Source organism: Tripterygium wilfordii, chromosome 14 (genome assembly GCF_013401445.1).
Source record: "Tripterygium wilfordii isolate XIE 37 chromosome 14, ASM1340144v1, whole genome shotgun sequence".
In the NCBI taxonomy this organism is placed as follows: Eukaryota; Viridiplantae; Streptophyta; class Magnoliopsida; order Celastrales; family Celastraceae; genus Tripterygium; species Tripterygium wilfordii.
In genome coordinates, this window is record NC_052245.1 from 12,340,923 (window position 1) to 12,359,945 (window position 19,023).

The following is a 19,023-nucleotide window of genomic DNA, read 5'->3' on the forward strand; positions in this document are numbered from 1 at the left end:
ACTCGTAGAGTTATCTCAGAGAGGACAATTTCTGAATATCAAAAATAACATCCACAGTTATGTATAGTTATGTTTTAACTAAGAAAGTGTCGACCATTATAGTAAGAAAATAAGATTGTTTTGAGAAATGAGAAATATTGTATAACAAGCATAGACATTAAACCTGTAATTGATTAGTCTTTAAACTCCTTTTATTTTTCTTTATTACCTACAACTTAACGAAAGAGTTCAATTTAAAGGTTTTTTTTTTTTTTTTTTTTTCCTTTTCCTTTCTTGTTCTTTTGAGGCAAAAGGGGGTATTTTTAAAATTATAAATCCAAACTACTATCAATTTAAATTCTAAGAAATACGGGGGCTCTGGAAGATATATTAATAACCTCTAAGGACTAATTTGATATATCAAATAAAATTCTGATACACCATATTCACGCCTCGTTTTTGGGATTCTACCTTGATAAGAGCATAAAAAATGAAGCAAACTGACCAGGAAATCCCACTTCCAGGCAAGATTTTCTTTCACTTTCTTTTTTCTTTTCCACTATAATTTCCTTCGATAACAACAATCCCGTTTTGATTTCTCTTAAAAGTCACTAGAAGAAGAAAAAATGTCTCCTTGTTTCTCTTTCAATTGGTTGACTCTTCATTCAAAGAAGGGCCAAGTCTATAAAGCTCAAATCTTTTCACAATGTATCAATCAAGGTCAGCTAACCTCAATCCCTGATGCTTTATCATTTGATCGATTTGAGTTTTCAAAGTCGTGTGGGTTTAGAAGGCATAGATTTAGCCCCATTAGAGCTCCAGCAACAACTGTGGATGAAACAACTTCGTCTTCGTTTAGGAACAAAAACCAAAAGATATCAACATTGTTGTGGTGGGTTCAACTGGGTGTATTGGGAAATTTGTGGTTAGAGAGTTAGTGAACAGAGGATTCAAGGTTATTGCAATGCTAGGAAGAGGAGTGGAACTAGAGGAAGAAGTAGCAAGGAAGAGACGTTGAATCAATTGAAAGGGGGCCAATGTTTGTTTCTCTCATGTTTTACTGATTTGGGGAAATGGGAGAAATCACTGGAGAGTTTGGGGATTCCAATTGATGTTGTCGTCTCATGCCTTGCTAGTCAAAATGGCGGTGTGAAAGATTCCTGGAAAATTGATTATGAGGCAACCAAGCATAGTTCTTGTTGCTGGTAGAAATTCTGGCACATCGCATTTTTGTGTTGCTCTCTGCAATATGTGTGCAGAAACCGCTCCTTGAATTTCAGCGTGCAAAGCTGAGATTTGAAGCTGAATTGATGGAAGAAGCCAATAAGGATATAGGGTTTACTTGTAGCATAGTAAGGTCAACTGTATGCTTCAAAAGTTTAGGCCTTAGGGGGTCCGGTTGAGTTGATGAAGGATGGGAAGCCTTGTGTAATGTTTGGAGAAGGAAATTTTTGAACTTGTAAGTTGTAAGCGTATTAGTAGCAGGATTTGGCATCATTTATTGCTGATTGTGTATTGAGCAAAGATAAGATTAACCGGACATTGCCAATTGGTGGACCTGGGCTGGGAAGGCATCGACAACAATGGAGCATGGGGAGATGCTGTTTAGACTCTGGGGAAGGAGTCCAAGTTCTTGAAAGTCCCGATTGGGATAATGGATTTTCCATTAGGGGTTCTTGATTCATTTGTTAAGGTTTTTCCAACAAGGGAAGATGCAGCCGAGAGTGCTGCTGAGAGTGCTGGTTTTGGATCCTGAGACTGGTGAGTATAGTTTTAGCATCGTTTGTGAGCTAAATACTTCAGTAAACATTTCCACTTCTCAATATGTCAAATTTAAGGTTCTGGGGAAGGCTTGATAATTTTCATTGATGATCTTATTTTCCATGACATTGTTAGTCGCTCTTGTTGTAGATATTCTTTTCTGCACAAATCATAAAAATCTTTGCTGTATAAATCGTGCCCATAGGTTGCCAAATGCTTGTGTATTTTTGGTAAAATGCATGGTTGATCGGATGAAAACAATGCGCCTTCAGACTTCAATTAGCGTTTCCTTTCGTTGACGGTAGACGCTTATGACCTCCCCTCTATGCCCTGCGGTAAGGATTCCTCTGACATTACGACCTAAATTCTACGAGAGAGAGATATATATATATATCAGATCCATCTGTATAGACATCATCATCTACATCTTTTGAAGAAGCTTGTAAAGTTTGGGAAGAGCCGTATGGGAAGGTGCGGCTGGATCACCTCCTTTTCAGAGAAAGGTAGTAGTTGTTGGGTATTTTGGTTTGGCCTCCCATAACCCAACAGATAAAGTACATTACATAATCCGTTTTCGGGATTGGCTCACACAATCCATTGAAAACTGAAAACCCAGCAACAGACATCATCACCCAACAACAATATATCACCATACAAAACTCCATCTGTTCCAACTACATAATACACAAATGATGATTCAATACATAAACAATCTGCACAAAATACATTAACATTTACAGAACAAGACCGCACAACACAATGACCTTCCAGATTACACACACACATTACATAATCACTGATTGACATGCTTGTGGCCCAGAAATCCATCTCTACTTCCCAATCTTTCTGTGAATGGAGAAAATAGAGAGGAAAATAAGCGCAACAAGCACAACAGCACCAAACAATGAAACCGCAACGGCACTCCCTATATGTCTGCAGAATTTGTCATAGACATTGCACACCTTGGTCCATCCAACATGACTGTTGCCCTTCAATCCAATATAAGCGACACCACCCGCGTGCCCGTGGCCGAGGCTACCAACCCTAACGCCACCTGCTCACCATTGTAACTTGTAAGAACATTTGTGAACGTAATTCTTGCTAGAAATAACAGAAACAACTTGGTCTAGGAAGGACTTACCACATCCCCAAGGACAAATAAGAGGGAGAACAGGGTTTGATAATTTGGCTTTAATATGACTGAAATTGATGCAAGAGAGGTGATGATGCTATAAAATCCAACCACAGACAATGCTGCAACAAAGTATCTGCAGAACAATCAATCATGTGTTAAAAAACCAACCCGCGCTTACAATTCAGGTTAAGGGTCCTTGCATTTTTCTTTAGTTTTAATCATATAGGTCCAATCTGTTTACCAAATAGAAAAAAGTGTGTGGATCCTACACTAATAAACAAATTGAACATCCGTGATTAAAGCTGTAGGGATTTCTCTTTCACTTACAATTCAGACAACTAACATGGGATAATTATGATGGTTCAGTATATGAAACATTAATTAATAATTAATACGACTAGAAACAGATTGCTTTTCCTGATACAACTAAAAATACAGATGAGTTATGACCAACACAGATTGACAGAGATTTCTTGGAAAACCTTGGCCTTTGTAGTAGATGGATATGGATATCACGGATCATATAAAATTAAATTAAAAGTGATTGCCTGATGTCCAAAAATAAAAGTTACGCTCTATTAATCATCACTTTTTTTTGGTCACCGAGGATGACATCATACAAGTTTGTCATTTGAACATCCAAATATAGACCTAAACTCAGGCAGTCATGCTTGAGCGCATAGAAGTTTCTCACCTGACAACAAAGTAAGTTAGCCAAAGCTCAACGCTCATGGCCACAGAGTATTGTTCCCATTGAAAATCGAAATGAGTACCTTTCGAGTCATCCTACTCAAACATCTTCGTGAAGGTTTGAATAATGATTGTTAAAGGACCGAAAAAGTCCGTATTAATCACGACTGGTAGCCGCCTCATGCGACAACTTCTTTATGTAATCACATCTACTTCTATTTAATCGATTATTTTTCAGCAATCAACATATACATATATACATATATATATATATATACACACATACATGCAAACTATATGTGAAACTAAAAGCTTAGTTTGCATATTATGTGGTCAAGAAATTAACTTACATGAAGGCAGGGGAGTGTTTAAATTTGGCTGTGAGGCTAACTGTGACTCCAGGAACACCAGGCACAGAAGCCAACTCCGTTTGCTTGGCAGTGGACATGACAACGACTGAAACTAGTGCTGCCGCGAATAACAACACCCTAAGAGCCACATCCACCGTAAAGAGGTTCGCCCCGGTGGTGGCCGGAGGAGGAGGAGGTGGTGGTGCCTCAACGGCCTTGGATTCCAGGTCGGTCTTATCGGTCATGATTATTGGTTAATTTTGGTGCTCTTAGTAGGATAAAGAACTAGATAAGAGTAGTTGGTGAGGTGAATATACAGAGTTAGGCTAATCAATATGATGTTGTGGAGATATATACATATATATATACAATGTTGATTTAGCAGGTAAAACCAAATAGTCAAAGAAAAAGATAATTATTTTTTGAGTTGGAATTCCCTGCACGCCAAGAAAATTCAGAATTGAAAAACCAAGACATATCCAGAGAGATTATTCTTGTTGGTTCACACATATGTGTTCTCATCATGTGTGACTTGAATTTTTCAATATAGCTCTTGCAAGTCGTCGTCGTCATCATCATTCATCAATGAACCATTTAGTGGTGAATTTCTCTTAACTAAACCGTATAAACTTGAAAGGTACTGAGTTCCATTTTCACTAGGAACAATATATTTGTTTGTTGTCATGCGCTAGACTTTGGTCTAATTTACTATGTTGTCATGTGGAAATTTCAATGTGCGTAAATCTAACGATTTGAATGTTCAAAATACAAACTTGAGATGATTATCATTGAGATCTAAATGAATGAGTATCACACACTGTTAATATAATTTTGGGATTATTATCATTGAGATTCCTTACATTATTGTTCATAATTTGTTTGGATGCAAAGAAAGATTTGGTGTTTAGTTGGTTTAGACAATGATTGAGGAAAATATATATATATATATATATATTAGAAAACGCAAGTGGTGATTAGAAGGGGGACCAGGACATGAGTTGTCGCAGCTGTCACAAGTCGCGATTGCCCTAATATCTCTAAAATAATCAAATTGGATGCTCTAATATCTTATATTTAAATCTATCAAATGCCTTATATTTCTATCTACAACACCTACTTTGATTCTTATGAAAATTCTTCTCTCCAACAAAGACTCGAAGCTATTTTAATTTTTGTAGTCTATTTCCTTGATTTAGATTTCAATGGGATACTTCTAAAATTAAGTTTTTTTTTTTCTTGCTTCTCAGTTTTTTAAAGTCGGTAGACATTTGAGTTTGGGATGCATTATTAAAACCCTAAAAAAAATATTTTTAAAAAATTGAATAAACCCATCAAACCCGGGCAATAGTTACTCACGTAGAAACTAAGAACAAGATACGGTTAATCAAGAAAAATAAATACTAGAATCCATCGGATTGCAAGAGACTCTCTAAGATTTTTAGTATTTATATATTCAAAGAAAAAAGATAATGATTACTAGAACCGGTTACAACTCTAAAATAATGAAAAACACAAAAATATTAAATTACAAAAATATCCCTAAAATTAAAAGGTTCATTTGTGGATCTAAACAGTGGAATTTGCAAAAAAATAAGATGGGCTAATAGATAGCTACTAGTATTGACAACTACTTTGGAATGAGTCGCTAAGCCAAGTTTCGCACAATTTTGACTAGTAGCATTTCAATCCTATTACATCAAATAGCTAGACATCTTTAATTACTTTACTTAAAACTAATATAATTAATTTGACACCGAAATCATATCACACTTGGCTAGATGCACTTTCATTGTATATGAAAGGGGATTGAGGGCTCGGCAATAAATTGTAGTCATATTTGGGCCACAATTTTTTTATAAAAAAAAAATCTGAAAAAAAAAATAGAAAATATGCTAATTTGGTTTTAAACAGTTCAAATTTGTTGTGAATTTTTTTTTAGTCTGAGAAAAAAAATTCACAACAAATTTGAACTGTTTAAAACCAAATTAGCATATTTTCTATTTTTTTTTTCAGATTTTTTTTTTATAAAAAAATTGTGGCCCAAATATGACTACAATTTATTGCCGAGCCCTCAATCCCCTTTCATATACAATGAAAGTGCATCTAGCCAAGTGTGATATGATTTCGGTGTCAAATTAATTATATTAGTTTTAAGTAAAGTAATTAAAGATGTCTAGCTATTTGATGTAATAGGATTGAAATGCTACTAGTCAAAATTGTGCGAAACTTGGCTTAGCGACTCATTCCAAAGTAGTTGTCAATACTAGTAGCTATCTATTAGCCCATCTTATTTTTTTTGCAAATTCCACTGTTTAGATCCACAAATGAACCTTTTAATTTTAGGGATATTTTTGTAATTTAATATTTTTGTGTTTTTCATTATTTTAGAGTTGTAACCGGTTCTAGTAATCATTATCTTTTTTCTTTGAATATATAAATACTAAAAATCTTAGAGAGTCTCTTGCAATCCGATGGATTCTAGTATTTATTTTTCTTGATTAACCGTATCTTGTTCTTAGTTTCTACGTGAGTAACTATTGCCCGGGTTTGATGGGTTTATTCAATTTTTTAAAAATATTTTTTTTAGGGTTTTAATAATGCATCCCAAACTCAAATGTCTACCGACTTTAAAAAACTGAGAAGCAAGAAAAAAAAAAACTTAATTTTAGAAGTATCCCATTGAAATCTAAATCAAGGAAATAGACTACAAAAATTAAAATAGCTTCGAGTCTTTGTTGGAGAGAAGAATTTTCATAAGAATCAAAGTAGGTGTTGTAGATAGAAATATAGGCATTTGATAGATTTAAATATAAGATATTAGAGCATCCAATTTGATTATTTTAGAGATATTAGGGCAATCGCGACTTGTGACAGCTGCGACAACTCATGTCCTGGTCCCCCTTCTAATCACCACTTGCGTTTTCTAATATATATATATATATATATATTTTCCTCAATCATTGTCTAAACCAACTAAACACCAAATCTTTCTTTGCATCCAAACAAATTATGAACAATAATGTAAGGAATCTCAATGATAATAATCCCAAAATTATATTAACAGTGTGTGATACTCATTCATTTAGATCTCAATGATAATCATCTCAAGTTTGTATTTTGAACATTCAAATCGTTAGATTTACGCACATTGAAATTTCCACATGACAACATAGTAAATTAGACCAAAGTCTAGCGCATGACAACAAACAAATATATTGTTCCTAGTGAAAATGGAACTCAGTACCTTTCAAGTTTATACGGTTTAGTTAAGAGAAATTCACCACTAAATGGTTCATTGATGAATGATGATGACGACGACGACTTGCAAGAGCTATATTGAAAAATTCAAGTCACACATGATGAGAACACATATGTGTGAACCAACAAGAATAATCTCTCTGGATATGTCTTGGTTTTTCAATTCTGAATTTTCTTGGCGTGCAGGGAATTCCAACTCAAAAATAATTATCTTTTTCTTTGACTATTTGGTTTTACCTGCTAAATCAACATTGTATATATATATGTATATATCTCCACAACATCATATTGATTAGCCTAACTCTGTATATTCACCTCACCAACTACTCTTATCTAGTTCTTTATCCTACTAAGAGCACCAAAATTAACCAATAATCATGACCGATAAGACCGACCTGGAATCCAAGGCCGTTGAGGCACCACCACCTCCTCCTCCTCCGGCCACCACCGGGGCGAACCTCTTTACGGTGGATGTGGCTCTTAGGGTGTTGTTATTCGCGGCAGCACTAGTTTCAGTCGTTGTCATGTCCACTGCCAAGCAAACGGAGTTGGCTTCTGTGCCTGGTGTTCCTGGAGTCACAGTTAGCCTCACAGCCAAATTTAAACACTCCCCTGCCTTCATGTAAGTTAATTTCTTGACCACATAATATGCAAACTAAGCTTTTAGTTTCACATATAGTTTGCATGTATGTGTGTATATATATATATATATATGTATATATGTATATGTTGATTGCTGAAAAATAATCGATTAAATAGAAGTAGATGTGATTACATAAAGAAGTTGTCGCATGAGGCGGCTACCAGTCGTGATTAATACGGACTTTTTCGGTCCTTTAACAATCATTATTCAAACCTTCACGAAGATGTTTGAGTAGGATGACTCGAAAGGTACTCATTTCGATTTTCAATGGGAACAATACTCTTGTGGCCATGAGCGTTGAGCTTTGGCTAACTTACTTTGTTGTCAGGTGAGAAACTTCTATGCGCTCAAGCATGACTGCCTGAGTTTAGGTCTATATTTGGATGTTCAAATGACAAACTTGTATGATGTCATCCTCGGTGACCAAAAAAAGTGATGATTAATAGAGCGTAACTTTTATTTTTGGACATCAGGCAATCACTTTTAATTTAATTTTATATGATCCGTGATATCCATATCCATCTACTACAAAGGCCAAGGTTTTCCAAGAAATCTCTGTCAATCTGTGTTGGTCATAACTCATCTGTATTTTTAGTTGTATCAGGAAAAGCAATCTGTTTCTAGTCGTATTAATTATTAATTAATGTTTCATATACTGAACCATCATAATTATCCCATGTTAGTTGTCTGAATTGTAAGTGAAAGAGAAATCCCTACAGCTTTAATCACGGATGTTCAATTTGTTTATTAGTGTAGGATCCACACACTTTTTTCTATTTGGTAAACAGATTGGACCTATATGATTAAAACTAAAGAAAAATGCAAGGACCCTTAACCTGAATTGTAAGCGCGGGTTGGTTTTTTAACACATGATTGATTGTTCTGCAGATACTTTGTTGCAGCATTGTCTGTGGTTGGATTTTATAGCATCATCACCTCTCTTGCATCAATTTCAGTCATATTAAAGCCAAATTATCAAACCCTGTTCTCCCTCTTATTTGTCCTTGGGGATGTGGTAAGTCCTTCCTAGACCAAGTTGTTTCTGTTATTTCTAGCAAGAATTACGTTCACAAATGTTCTTACAAGTTACAATGGTGAGCAGGTGGCGTTAGGGTTGGTAGCCTCGGCCACGGGCACCGCGGGTGGTGTCGCTTATATTGGATTGAAGGGCAACAGTCATGTTGGATGGACCAAGGTGTGCAATGTCTATGACAAATTCTGCAGACATATAGGGAGTGCCGTTGCGGTTTCATTGTTTGGTGCTGTTGTGCTTGTTGCGCTTATTTTCCTCTCTATTTTCTCCATTCACAGAAAGATTGGGAAGTAGAGATGGATTTCTGGGCCACAAGCATGTCAATCAGTGATTATGTAATGTGTGTGTGTAATCTGGAAGGTCATTGTGTTGTGCGGTCTTGTTCTGTAAATGTTAATGTATTTTGTGCAGATTGTTTATGTATTGAATCATCATTTGTGTATTATGTAGTTGGAACAGATGGAGTTTTGTATGGTGATATATTGTTGTTGGGTGATGATGTCTGTTGCTGGGTTTTCAGTTTTCAATGGATTGTGTGAGCCAATCCCGAAAACGGATTATGTAATGTACTTTATCTGTTGGGTTATGGGAGGCCAAACCAAAATACCCAACAACTACTACCTTTCTCTGAAAAGGAGGTGATCCAGCCGCACCTTCCCATACGGCTCTTCCCAAACTTTACAAGCTTCTTCAAAAGATGTAGATGATGATGTCTATACAGATGGATCTGATATATATATATATCTCTCTCTCGTAGAATTTAGGTCGTAATGTCAGAGGAATCCTTACCGCAGGGCATAGAGGGGAGGTCATAAGCGTCTACCGTCAACGAAAGGAAACGCTAATTGAAGTCTGAAGGCGCATTGTTTTCATCCGATCAACCATGCATTTTACCAAAAATACACAAGCATTTGGCAACCTATGGGCACGATTTATACAGCAAAGATTTTTATGATTTGTGCAGAAAAGAATATCTACAACAAGAGCGACTAACAATGTCATGGAAAATAAGATCATCAATGAAAATTATCAAGCCTTCCCCAGAACCTTAAATTTGACATATTGAGAAGTGGAAATGTTTACTGAAGTATTTAGCTCACAAACGATGCTAAAACTATACTCACCAGTCTCAGGATCCAAAACCAGCACTCTCAGCAGCACTCTCGGCTGCATCTTCCCTTGTTGGAAAAACCTTAACAAATGAATCAAGAACCCCTAATGGAAAATCCATTATCCCAATCGGGACTTTCAAGAACTTGGACTCCTTCCCCAGAGTCTAAACAGCATCTCCCCATGCTCCATTGTTGTCGATGCCTTCCCAGCCCAGGTCCACCAATTGGCAATGTCCGGTTAATCTTATCTTTGCTCAATACACAATCAGCAATAAATGATGCCAAATCCTGCTACTAATACGCTTACAACTTACAAGTTCAAAAATTTCCTTCTCCAAACATTACACAAGGCTTCCCATCCTTCATCAACTCAACCGGACCCCCTAAGGCCTAAACTTTTGAAGCATACAGTTGACCTTACTATGCTACAAGTAAACCCTATATCCTTATTGGCTTCTTCCATCAATTCAGCTTCAAATCTCAGCTTTGCACGCTGAAATTCAAGGAGCGGTTTCTGCACACATATTGCAGAGAGCAACACAAAAATGCGATGTGCCAGAATTTCTACCAGCAACAAGAACTATGCTTGGTTGCCTCATAATCAATTTTCCAGGAATCTTTCACACCGCCATTTTGACTAGCAAGGCATGAGACGACAACATCAATTGGAATCCCCAAACTCTCCAGTGATTTCTCCCATTTCCCCAAATCAGTAAAACATGAGAGAAACAAACATTGGCCCCCTTTCAATTGATTCAACGTCTCTTCCTTGCTACTTCTTCCTCTAGTTCCACTCCTCTTCCTAGCATTGCAATAACCTTGAATCCTCTGTTCACTAACTCTCTAACCACAAATTTCCCAATACACCCAGTTGAACCCACCACAACAATGTTGATATCTTTTGGTTTTTGTTCCTAAACGAAGACGAAGTTGTTTCATCCACAGTTGTTGCTGGAGCTCTAATGGGGCTAAATCTATGCCTTCTAAACCCACACGACTTTGAAAACTCAAATCGATCAAATGATAAAGCATCAGGGATTGAGGTTAGCTGACCTTGATTGATACATTGTGAAAAGATTTGAGCTTTATAGACTTGGCCCTTCTTTGAATGAAGAGTCAACCAATTGAAAGAGAAACAAGGAGACATTTTTTCTTCTTCTAGTGACTTTTAAGAGAAATCAAAACGGGATTGTTGTTATCGAAGGAAATTATAGTGGAAAAGAAAAAAGAAAGTGAAAGAAAATCTTGCCTGGAAGTGGGATTTCCTGGTCAGTTTGCTTCATTTTTTATGCTCTTATCAAGGTAGAATCCCAAAAACGAGCGTGAATATGGTGTATCAGAATTTTATTTGATATATCAAATTAGTCCTTAGAGGTTATTAATATATCTTCCAGAGCCCCCGTATTTCTTAGAATTTAAATTGATAGTAGTTTGGATTTATAATTTTAAAAATACCCCCTTTTGCCTCAAAAGAACAAGAAAGGAAAAGGAAAAAAAAAAAAAAAAAAAACCTTTAAATTGAACTCTTTCGTTAAGTTGTAGGTAATAAAGAAAATAAAAGGAGTTTAAAGACTAATCAATTACAGGTTTAATGTCTATGCTTGTTATACAATATTTCTCATTTCTCAAAACAATCTTATTTTCTTACTATAATGGTCGACACTTTCTTAGTTAAAACATAACTATACATAACTGTGGATGTTATTTTTGATATTCAGAAATTGTCCTCTCTGAGATAACTCTACGAGTTTTCCTACCCCTCATGATTTTATCTCATAATATTTATATTCATATCACATTCATATTCATTTCTCCTTTCCCCACTATTAGGTACCTCATAACGGATAATTCTTGAATGCCGAGAATATCATCCACAATAATTTATTTACTCAGTGCATCATGGTAATAATGAATAAGTTATTCAATAGTCTTAGAACACTGAATTATGCACAAAATTTTAGTTTGAAATTTGAATTTGAACAATTATAATGCATTAACATGTTTGCATACGTGGTGAATTCTAACGATCTTTGAATGAGTGTCTTTAGACACTCGTTGATGGCACCGATTAACTTATTTCTTTATATAAAGACTCTCGTTAACGATACCTATTAACTTGAGATCGTTAACGATACCTATTAACTTGAGATCGTTTCTGTTCCACCCCATCCCATCCTGTCCCATCCTCATCATAACTATCGATTTTGACACTGATCATTCGGGTTTTAATACATTGTTTACATAGCACAACACGGGGAGGGATGAGTTCCCGTCCCATCTTTTTCGGGGTGGGATTTGAAAAATTCTCTATTTGACTTTTTTTTTTCTTATATAAAGACACCCAATTCATCTGCTCCCTATATTTTATTACATTTCAAAGAGTGTAGAACATTTTTTTTTCCTAGTAGATTGATTTCTGGGGAAATAAACAGTCAAATCATTTATGTTTTGACATGTTTGGCATCATCATAAGAAGTAGATTACTGGATGTGTTTCTAATACACAAGTGCGGTAGGTGCAAATCAACAAAACCACCCAAACTTAATACAACATTAATGGCTGTTGTTTAAAGCTACTCTAAGGGCTCCTTTTTTCCCCCAATTCATACTATTAGTAAAACTTGGCTGCTGTAATTTCAAATATTTGTGTATCTTGGGGCCCCGGAAATTTGGCTTTTGTTGGGTCGATCGTCTGAAGCACCGCTTCCCAGGCGTTCGAGGATTCAAAATCTCTGCGGTGACATGACGTCGGCTTAAGGTTAGTTCGTAAATGCTTGTTTGGGTACGCATGGCTCTAAATTGAAGTTTGCCCAGATGGGTTTTGGTTTTTAAGCTTTGTTGCTTTATGGGTTCTTGTTATTGGGTTCGAATGGTTTCATTGAAATGGGTTTCTTGATCTGGTGTGGGTATTGAGTATTGACTGGTGATTGATCTGATTAAGCCATTAAGGAGGATTCTCATCTTCTCATGGATATCTTTGAGCGAGTTGTTTGATTTGCTTGTAAATTGTAAATACAGTATCTGTTCAATTCATTGGGTGTTTGGTTGATGTCTTTGAGGGTTTTGTGTGGATTGGTTTAAACTCGATACCTATCTCATGAATCCCATCTCAAGATATAGAAGGCTTCATCTGAATTCTGAAAGTGATTGCTCTTCTTAAATTGAGGGTTCTGTCTTTCTTCAAATGTATATAATTTTTTTCTTTGTTTCTGTAGATTCCCTTGCGGCTGTCTGGTTCACAGGCATGTATAAGAACCAGTTGCAAGAATTAGCTCAGAGAAGCTGCTTTAACTTGCCGTCATACGCCTCTATACGAGAGGGACGACCATGCCCCTCGCTTCAAATCCACTGTTAATTTCAATGGCGAATTTTTCGAAAGCCCTAACTTCTGCACTACTCTCAGACAAGCAGAGCATACTGCAGCTGAGGTTGCCCTTAATGTTCTTTCCAAGAAAGGTCCCTCTAAAGTTCTGGCTGCAAGAGTTTTGGTATATACTCCCTTATCCTGTTAATCGTTTATTCACCTATTTTTCTCGAGTTACTTGTTTCTTGTTTGATATTATTTTAAGTATTTGTACTTGGTAAATTTTGTGGAATTTAGCCTGGAATATGGAATAGATTCACACTATTTCATATTGTAACACAAAAGCGTGTCAAAAACCTACCGATGACTGGGTAATCCATCACTATAGAGGACAAATCTATTTTAGGTGAATGGGCTTTGGATTTTACTCTTTAGAAAGATGTATGCTTTTGAAATGATGGTTTGAGTAGTTTAATAAATCGAGGATTTTACAGCCAGCTTAGAAAGTAGAAACATGTGCTCTGTTCTGCAGCAATGTTTCATCCGTTCATGATTCGTATTGACCTGGTAGAATAAGTAAATCGCCAAGGCATGAAACTAATATTAATATCATAACTTGTTGAGACAATGAAAAACTACTTCGGAGGTAAAATGCTGTCACTTGATAAGATTGGAAAGATACTGAACAAAAGAGGCCAAAACAATGAGAATATAATACAATTAGCATTCAATTTCCTAGGCTCTCTTATTTTATCTAAAGATTTAGTTGTGTACTAAAATGTACTGAAATTGTACACTCGAATCTTGTGTCTTCTTCTAGCAGTGTGATTCTCAAGTGCTTTTAGAATTATTTTGTTGGGATTCTTCATTCCATCTTTGGTTGGCCATGCTTTGCACATTTTGATGTTCTTGCCACACAGGACGAAACTGGAGTTTACAAGAATTTGCTTCAAGAGACTGCTCACAGAGCCGGGTTGAAGCTTCCAGTTTATACTACTGTGCGATCAGGACCGGGCCATGTTCCTGTTTACTCTTGTACGGTGGAACTTGCTGGAATGAATTTTACAGGAGAACCAGCTAAAACCAAAAAGCAAGCGCAGAAAAATGCAGCAATGTCTGCTTGGTCTGCCTTGAAAATATGTATGTATTCTTTTGTTACTCTGTAGAGTGTTCTGTCTGAAGACAATAATCACAACACGACTCCTGCCTGTAGCATGATATCAATGAGCTTAGAGCTACTTGAATTAAGATTAAACGGTGATTTTTATCACACATTATTAAAAGGTGTCTTTTTGAGCATGAAATGATTGAATATGCTATGAAATATGGGGCAAAATTTGGTTTTATCAACATTCTTAGAATAATTCACCAGCCGATGTATGTTGTGTCTCATCTGCTGATATTGATAAATATTACGTTGATTGTGCAGTGTCAAAATCGAGCTTTTCATCCTCTTCCTCTCCAACACCAACAGAGTATGCTGGCAACGATGAACAAGAACAAGTAATTGTTGCTCGTTACCTTGGTACTCTACAACCTCAAGATGCAAACAATTTGGGACAAAGAGACCGGCAATTGCAATGTCGTCCAGGTCCCGCGGTCCCGTATCGAGGAGGCAGATCATTTCATTCTTCAGAACCCCAAAAATGGGCATATTCTCGATTTTGGCCGGAAGTGCCAATGTTACATATTTCTCCTCAGGATATGGCCTCCTGGCAGCTGAGCCACCAATTGGCTCTTTCATCTGCACCCTCCATTTCCTCCAGACCTCAGATTTTCCCATTTTGTCAGTCTATACCGCAGCCAGATTACAGACCGTACTTATTCGCACAAGAGCAAGAACCTGTCCCCAATGTTCCAGGAATTGGCTCACCTCTGTACTTCTCAAACTACGCTATGCCTGTTCCAGTTAGAAACGATTCAGGGGTTACCATAGGAGAAACAGAAGAAAAGCCGCAAGTGGAAAAAGAGTTGCTTAATGGTGAAGGAGATTCTGATTGTGGGAAGAGCAATCTCCCATCAATGTATGCATGCCTTCTTTAATCGAAGTTAAGGGCGAAAGAAAGAATGTCTCCTCAGCTCCAAACACCAGGATTTTGGTTCACCCAGAAAGCAATGAAATTGAACAGGGTCACCGGATCCCCCTTAAGCCCATGGAAGCCAAATTTAGACCCAGAGGACAAAATGCAGATGTGGCAAAGTTTAGGTCAACAAATCCGCATATATTGAATTACTTGCAGTCTAAATCTATGCCTCAGGGTATCCATAAGACTGGTTCTCCGGGGGCAATAAGAAGTTCTGTGCCAAATTCATTTGCACCTCCAGTGATGGTCAGAGCAGCCAGTGCTAGCCCTTCTGGTAGTCTCAGACCGGAGAGTTCAATCTCTCCAACACCTGCTCCACCAACAAGAATTGTCAGTTCTAAATGTTCCACAAGACCTTGGCTGCAAGAAACAAAGGGGATGAGAGGCATGGCTGTGGCGCATACTATGGCACCGGCAGTTCATATTCGCTCAGTAGTGCCAGTTTGTTCAGCTCCTCCCGCTAAGAGAAGCGCAAGGCCTAGCCAAGAGGTGCCCTATCCTGATGTTGAAAGGATGAGATCTGAAAACAAAGGGAGGACATATGAGAATAGCAACTGCTGAGAAAATTGAATTTAAATGCTGTCAATTACAGGGTATTTATCTATAGAAAGGAAAAGGGAATAAATGATTATTGTAGCAGAAGAGTTCTTATGAAAAAATTGAGCTTCTGCTCATTCTTTCAAACCAAACAACCGTTTCTGCCCTGACCATGAAAGACCAACGTACATTCTATGCATTGCACCAGAAAGAAAAGTTTATTACTCCCTCCGTCTCGTAAAGATAGTCTTACTTTTTTTTCACACTGATTAAGAAAATCTAATTAATATAGTAACAACATTCAATTATACTCATATATTTTTTAATACACCCCTAATTAATACTTAGATGATCCTAATTAATACTGTGATAACAAAACACATTAAATAGGGGTCTTATAGGAAACTAATGAACTAATTACATTCTAAAAAATGAAACAAGACTATAATTTGGGACAGACGAATAAAGAAAATAGGACTATCTTTATGGGATGGAGGGAGTATATATGTTGAAAATTGGCTTAGTGCTCTTGGTGGTGATATTATTTTCCAGACATAAATTTTCTGTAGAACATGAAAAAAAAAGAATGGGTCCCATGCTATTGAACACATCTGACGGTGGTATAAAAAATTGCAGAAAACTGTAGGGGTTCCATTGTAGGGACCCTGAATTAGAAATGAATACAGGGAAGTTTGAATCTTTAGACATGTTTTGGACTACATGGAAGTTTGAATCTTTAGACATGTTTTGGACTTTAGATATGTTTTGGATTCTTGAAAAAGAAAAAATGATATTACAATGTCTTATGATTGTCGAACCCTTAAATGTCTAGTCAATTGCTGCGCCTAAATGCATTTTAGGAAGAACCAATTAGTTCTTGAGTTGCATTTCATCCCTATCCGCACCCGCATACTCTTTTAACATTAGTCGGTTTGGATCTCCACATAGTTTCACCCAAACTTTATCCTGGTCATGAATAGATTAGCCGGGTTCGGATCCATAAGCAGTGATAATTTCTCTATGTACTAAAATTCAATATTAGGGTTCTAGAAAAACAGATTTTCTCTGAAGAATTTTCGCATAATGAGAGTAGAAACAGGGAAAAGGATAGAATAAGGATTGATCAATCGTCATGAGTGAGAGAGTGGAGTTTGGCATGAACTCCCGCGGTTTTTACGCCAACTACAGCCACACACCATGTAGAAATTAACGTGACGTGTCGCGACGAGAGTGATTCATGATATTTGACCCTTTAAGTTTGACCTGCTCATAGACTCCTACAAAAAGCCACCCAATCTCCTGCATCCCAAACCATTCTAATGCCTCCTGCGCCCTCTCAAAGTCCACCTGAAACGAAGAAACAGAACACCGCAAGCATCGATCGTTCGTATCCAAAGCTCCATGATTTTGTAGCTCTGCAAAATTATGAAGAATTTGCACTGTATAGAAAGTTCACTGCCTGATGATATCGCCTTGAAAATCGCTTCATTTCTTCAGGTTCATCGGTTTTCAGCCTTCTTCTTCGTCATCATCATCGACCCTGAATGTTCCCTTTCTCGTCTCGTAATCATATGATTCGATTTCTTGACAGGTGCCGGAACTATGTGCGTTGGGTAGTTGCTCTCGATTTTGGAGCGAGATATGTGGATCGGATTTCATATGGGAGTCACTGAGCGATCGCGCTGGCCCTTCTTGTCTGAAGCATCGTCTTCGGTTCGAGAAGCCAAAACCCTAGTAAATTTCTCGAATTCGTTGATTCAACTTGGTGTCAATTTCAAATTAATTGATTTAATTAATGCAGGGTTGGAGAGGGTTTTATGTGGACAAGCATAAGGAGATGGCTGCCAGAGCTGGCGCGATCATTAAGTTTGTTGAAGGATGTTGTTCTCCATGTGAGTCCCTTGAGGTTGGGGATTTTCTAAAGGCAATTGAAGACTTGTGGGAAATGCAGTTTGGGTTCAGAGATGTTGAAGTTTTACTCTTTAAGCCCGGACTGAGTGTGTTGCTTAACTTGCTTGGGTTGCATTACTGCATCAACTGCCTCAATGTGCCCGTAAGGCTCTACAGGATCTTTTGTTTATAGCTTAAACCTGGTTGCTTTGTAAATGACCATTTAGTTCTCTATTTGAATTAGAGCATGTGACATGGATTTCATTGCAGGGCACTAAGAACAGTTTTTAGTCATTGCCTTCATGGCTATAAGCCTATAACCCTAGATAGTTGATAGGATTGGGAGGGCTTGGAAATTATAGAATTGGTATGACAGTGCTCATGGTACTGCTGGGGTGGAGTGGGTTATGAACAAGGCAGTGATTTTGATTAAAATCAAAAATAGTTTTGCAGATAAACCTGGCAAATCTTGAGCTTTAGTTTGGATATTGATAAGAAATGACTTAGTGGCGGAAGCACTGTTTCTAAACAATTTAGCACTTTTGACAGCGAGATTTAGGAATCTTTTGTACTGCTTGATGAGTACAACATAGCTATCTGAACAGTTGGACATTTAAAATTGGCTTGCATCTTCTTTTTACAAGGTGAATCTCTTCTTGTATGTATGCTGCTATCCGTTTGGTAATTGATAATTATAGATTTGCTAGCTTTGATTGTTAAATGGCGATCCTGAAAACGATGTAGATATTGTCAGATATATGCTCTCAAATGTTTGCACATTGTTTTTGGCAGGTTGAGTATGTCATGGAAGCTCTCCTAGAATGCAAGATTTCAGAGAGGCAAGTGCGAGTTCAATGGTGGAAGCTTGGCAGGTGGTTTTATGGTTTCCGTTTGCGGGATGAGTCTCATTCTCGCTGCATCTCCCTTGCTGATCTTGCATTAGCCAAAGAAGATAAGATTCTTCGGGTGCTTCACCGTGGCGCCATTCACGAGGTGTTACGCATTCAGATATCTGCTGTTAATACCTTAAATCCTCCTTGGCCTTGTCAAATCAGTCCGAGGTAAGGTTAAGGAACGCGACAATGATGATGCATTCCTGTTTACTGATCTTGTATTTAGCATGGTAATTACTAGTGTGTGTACTTTAATACATTCATACATGTTTATGGAGTTTCAGATGTATATATATGAACACAATCAAAGAAATTAGTGTTTATATACATGTTTCTTGTGTAAATGATTCTTGCA

The 19,023-nt window shown here is 37.1% G+C and overlaps 3 protein-coding genes and 3 pseudogenes across 4 annotated transcripts; 4 read left to right on the forward strand and 2 right to left on the reverse strand.

Moving 5' to 3' along the window:
• Positions 1 to 274: 274 nt before the first annotated feature.
• On the forward strand, positions 275 to 2,651 carry LOC120014327 (annotated as a pseudogene).
• On the reverse strand, positions 2,366 to 4,261 carry LOC120014328 (annotated as a pseudogene).
• Positions 4,262 to 7,453: 3,192 nt separating this feature from the next.
• Positions 7,454 to 9,348, forward strand: LOC120014323 (CASP-like protein 1D1). Its single transcript, XM_038866240.1, has 3 exons — positions 7,454 to 7,795; positions 8,705 to 8,831; positions 8,919 to 9,348. Exons 1-3 carry the CDS (start codon positions 7,551 to 7,553, stop codon positions 9,141 to 9,143), a joined length of 597 nt encoding a protein of 198 aa, XP_038722168.1. The 5' UTR covers positions 7,454 to 7,550; the 3' UTR covers positions 9,144 to 9,348.
• Positions 9,063 to 11,244, reverse strand: LOC120014322 (annotated as a pseudogene).
• A 2,045-nt stretch (positions 11,245 to 13,289) lies between these two features.
• LOC120014549 (double-stranded RNA-binding protein 2-like) lies at positions 13,290 to 16,112 on the forward strand. Its single transcript, XM_038866527.1, has 3 exons — positions 13,290 to 13,448; positions 14,185 to 14,404; positions 14,694 to 16,112. The coding sequence occupies exons 2-3, from the start codon at positions 14,320 to 14,322 to the stop codon at positions 15,305 to 15,307; spliced, it is 699 nt and encodes a 232-aa protein (XP_038722455.1). The 5' UTR covers positions 13,290 to 13,448; positions 14,185 to 14,319; the 3' UTR covers positions 15,308 to 16,112.
• Positions 16,113 to 17,184: 1,072 nt separating this feature from the next.
• Positions 17,185 to 18,997, forward strand: LOC120015333. 2 transcript variants are annotated; one of them, XM_038867710.1, is made up of 4 exons: positions 17,185 to 17,382; positions 17,477 to 17,619; positions 17,687 to 17,938; positions 18,568 to 18,997. In XM_038867710.1, the coding sequence occupies exons 2-4, from the start codon at positions 17,527 to 17,529 to the stop codon at positions 18,838 to 18,840; spliced, it is 618 nt and encodes a 205-aa protein (XP_038723638.1). In that variant the 5' UTR covers positions 17,185 to 17,382; positions 17,477 to 17,526; the 3' UTR covers positions 18,841 to 18,997. The 2 variants fall into 2 exon arrangements, with proteins under 2 accessions (XP_038723638.1, XP_038723639.1); XM_038867711.1 differs by having other exon boundaries at positions 17,477 to 17,598.
• The last annotated feature ends 26 nt before the right edge of the window (positions 18,998 to 19,023 follow it).

What these genes read in the sequence shown, in the direction of transcription:
- LOC120014323 (XM_038866240.1), top strand. Translation starts at nt 7,551, where the DNA reads ATGACCGATAAGACCGACCTGGAATCCAAGGCCGTTGAGGCACCACCA. An exon ending in AAACACTCCCCTGCCTTCAT is followed by an intron (nt 7,796 to 8,704) that starts GTAAGTTAATTT and finishes ATTGTTCTGCAG; the next exon opens with ATACTTTGTTGCAGCATTGT. An exon ending in TATTTGTCCTTGGGGATGTG is followed by an intron (nt 8,832 to 8,918) that starts GTAAGTCCTTCC and finishes AATGGTGAGCAG; the next exon opens with GTGGCGTTAGGGTTGGTAGC.
- LOC120014549 (XM_038866527.1), top strand. Translation starts at nt 14,320, where the DNA reads ATGAATTTTACAGGAGAACCAGCTAAAACCAAAAAGCAAGCGCAGAAA. An exon ending in TTGGTCTGCCTTGAAAATAT is followed by an intron (nt 14,405 to 14,693) that starts GTATGTATTCTT and finishes TTGATTGTGCAG; the next exon opens with TGTCAAAATCGAGCTTTTCA.
- LOC120015333 (XM_038867710.1), top strand. Translation starts at nt 17,527, where the DNA reads ATGTGGATCGGATTTCATATGGGAGTCACTGAGCGATCGCGCTGGCCC. An exon ending in TTCGAGAAGCCAAAACCCTA is followed by an intron (nt 17,620 to 17,686) that starts GTAAATTTCTCG and finishes TAATTAATGCAG; the next exon opens with GGTTGGAGAGGGTTTTATGT. An exon ending in TCAACTGCCTCAATGTGCCC is followed by an intron (nt 17,939 to 18,567) that starts GTAAGGCTCTAC and finishes TGTTTTTGGCAG; the next exon opens with GTTGAGTATGTCATGGAAGC.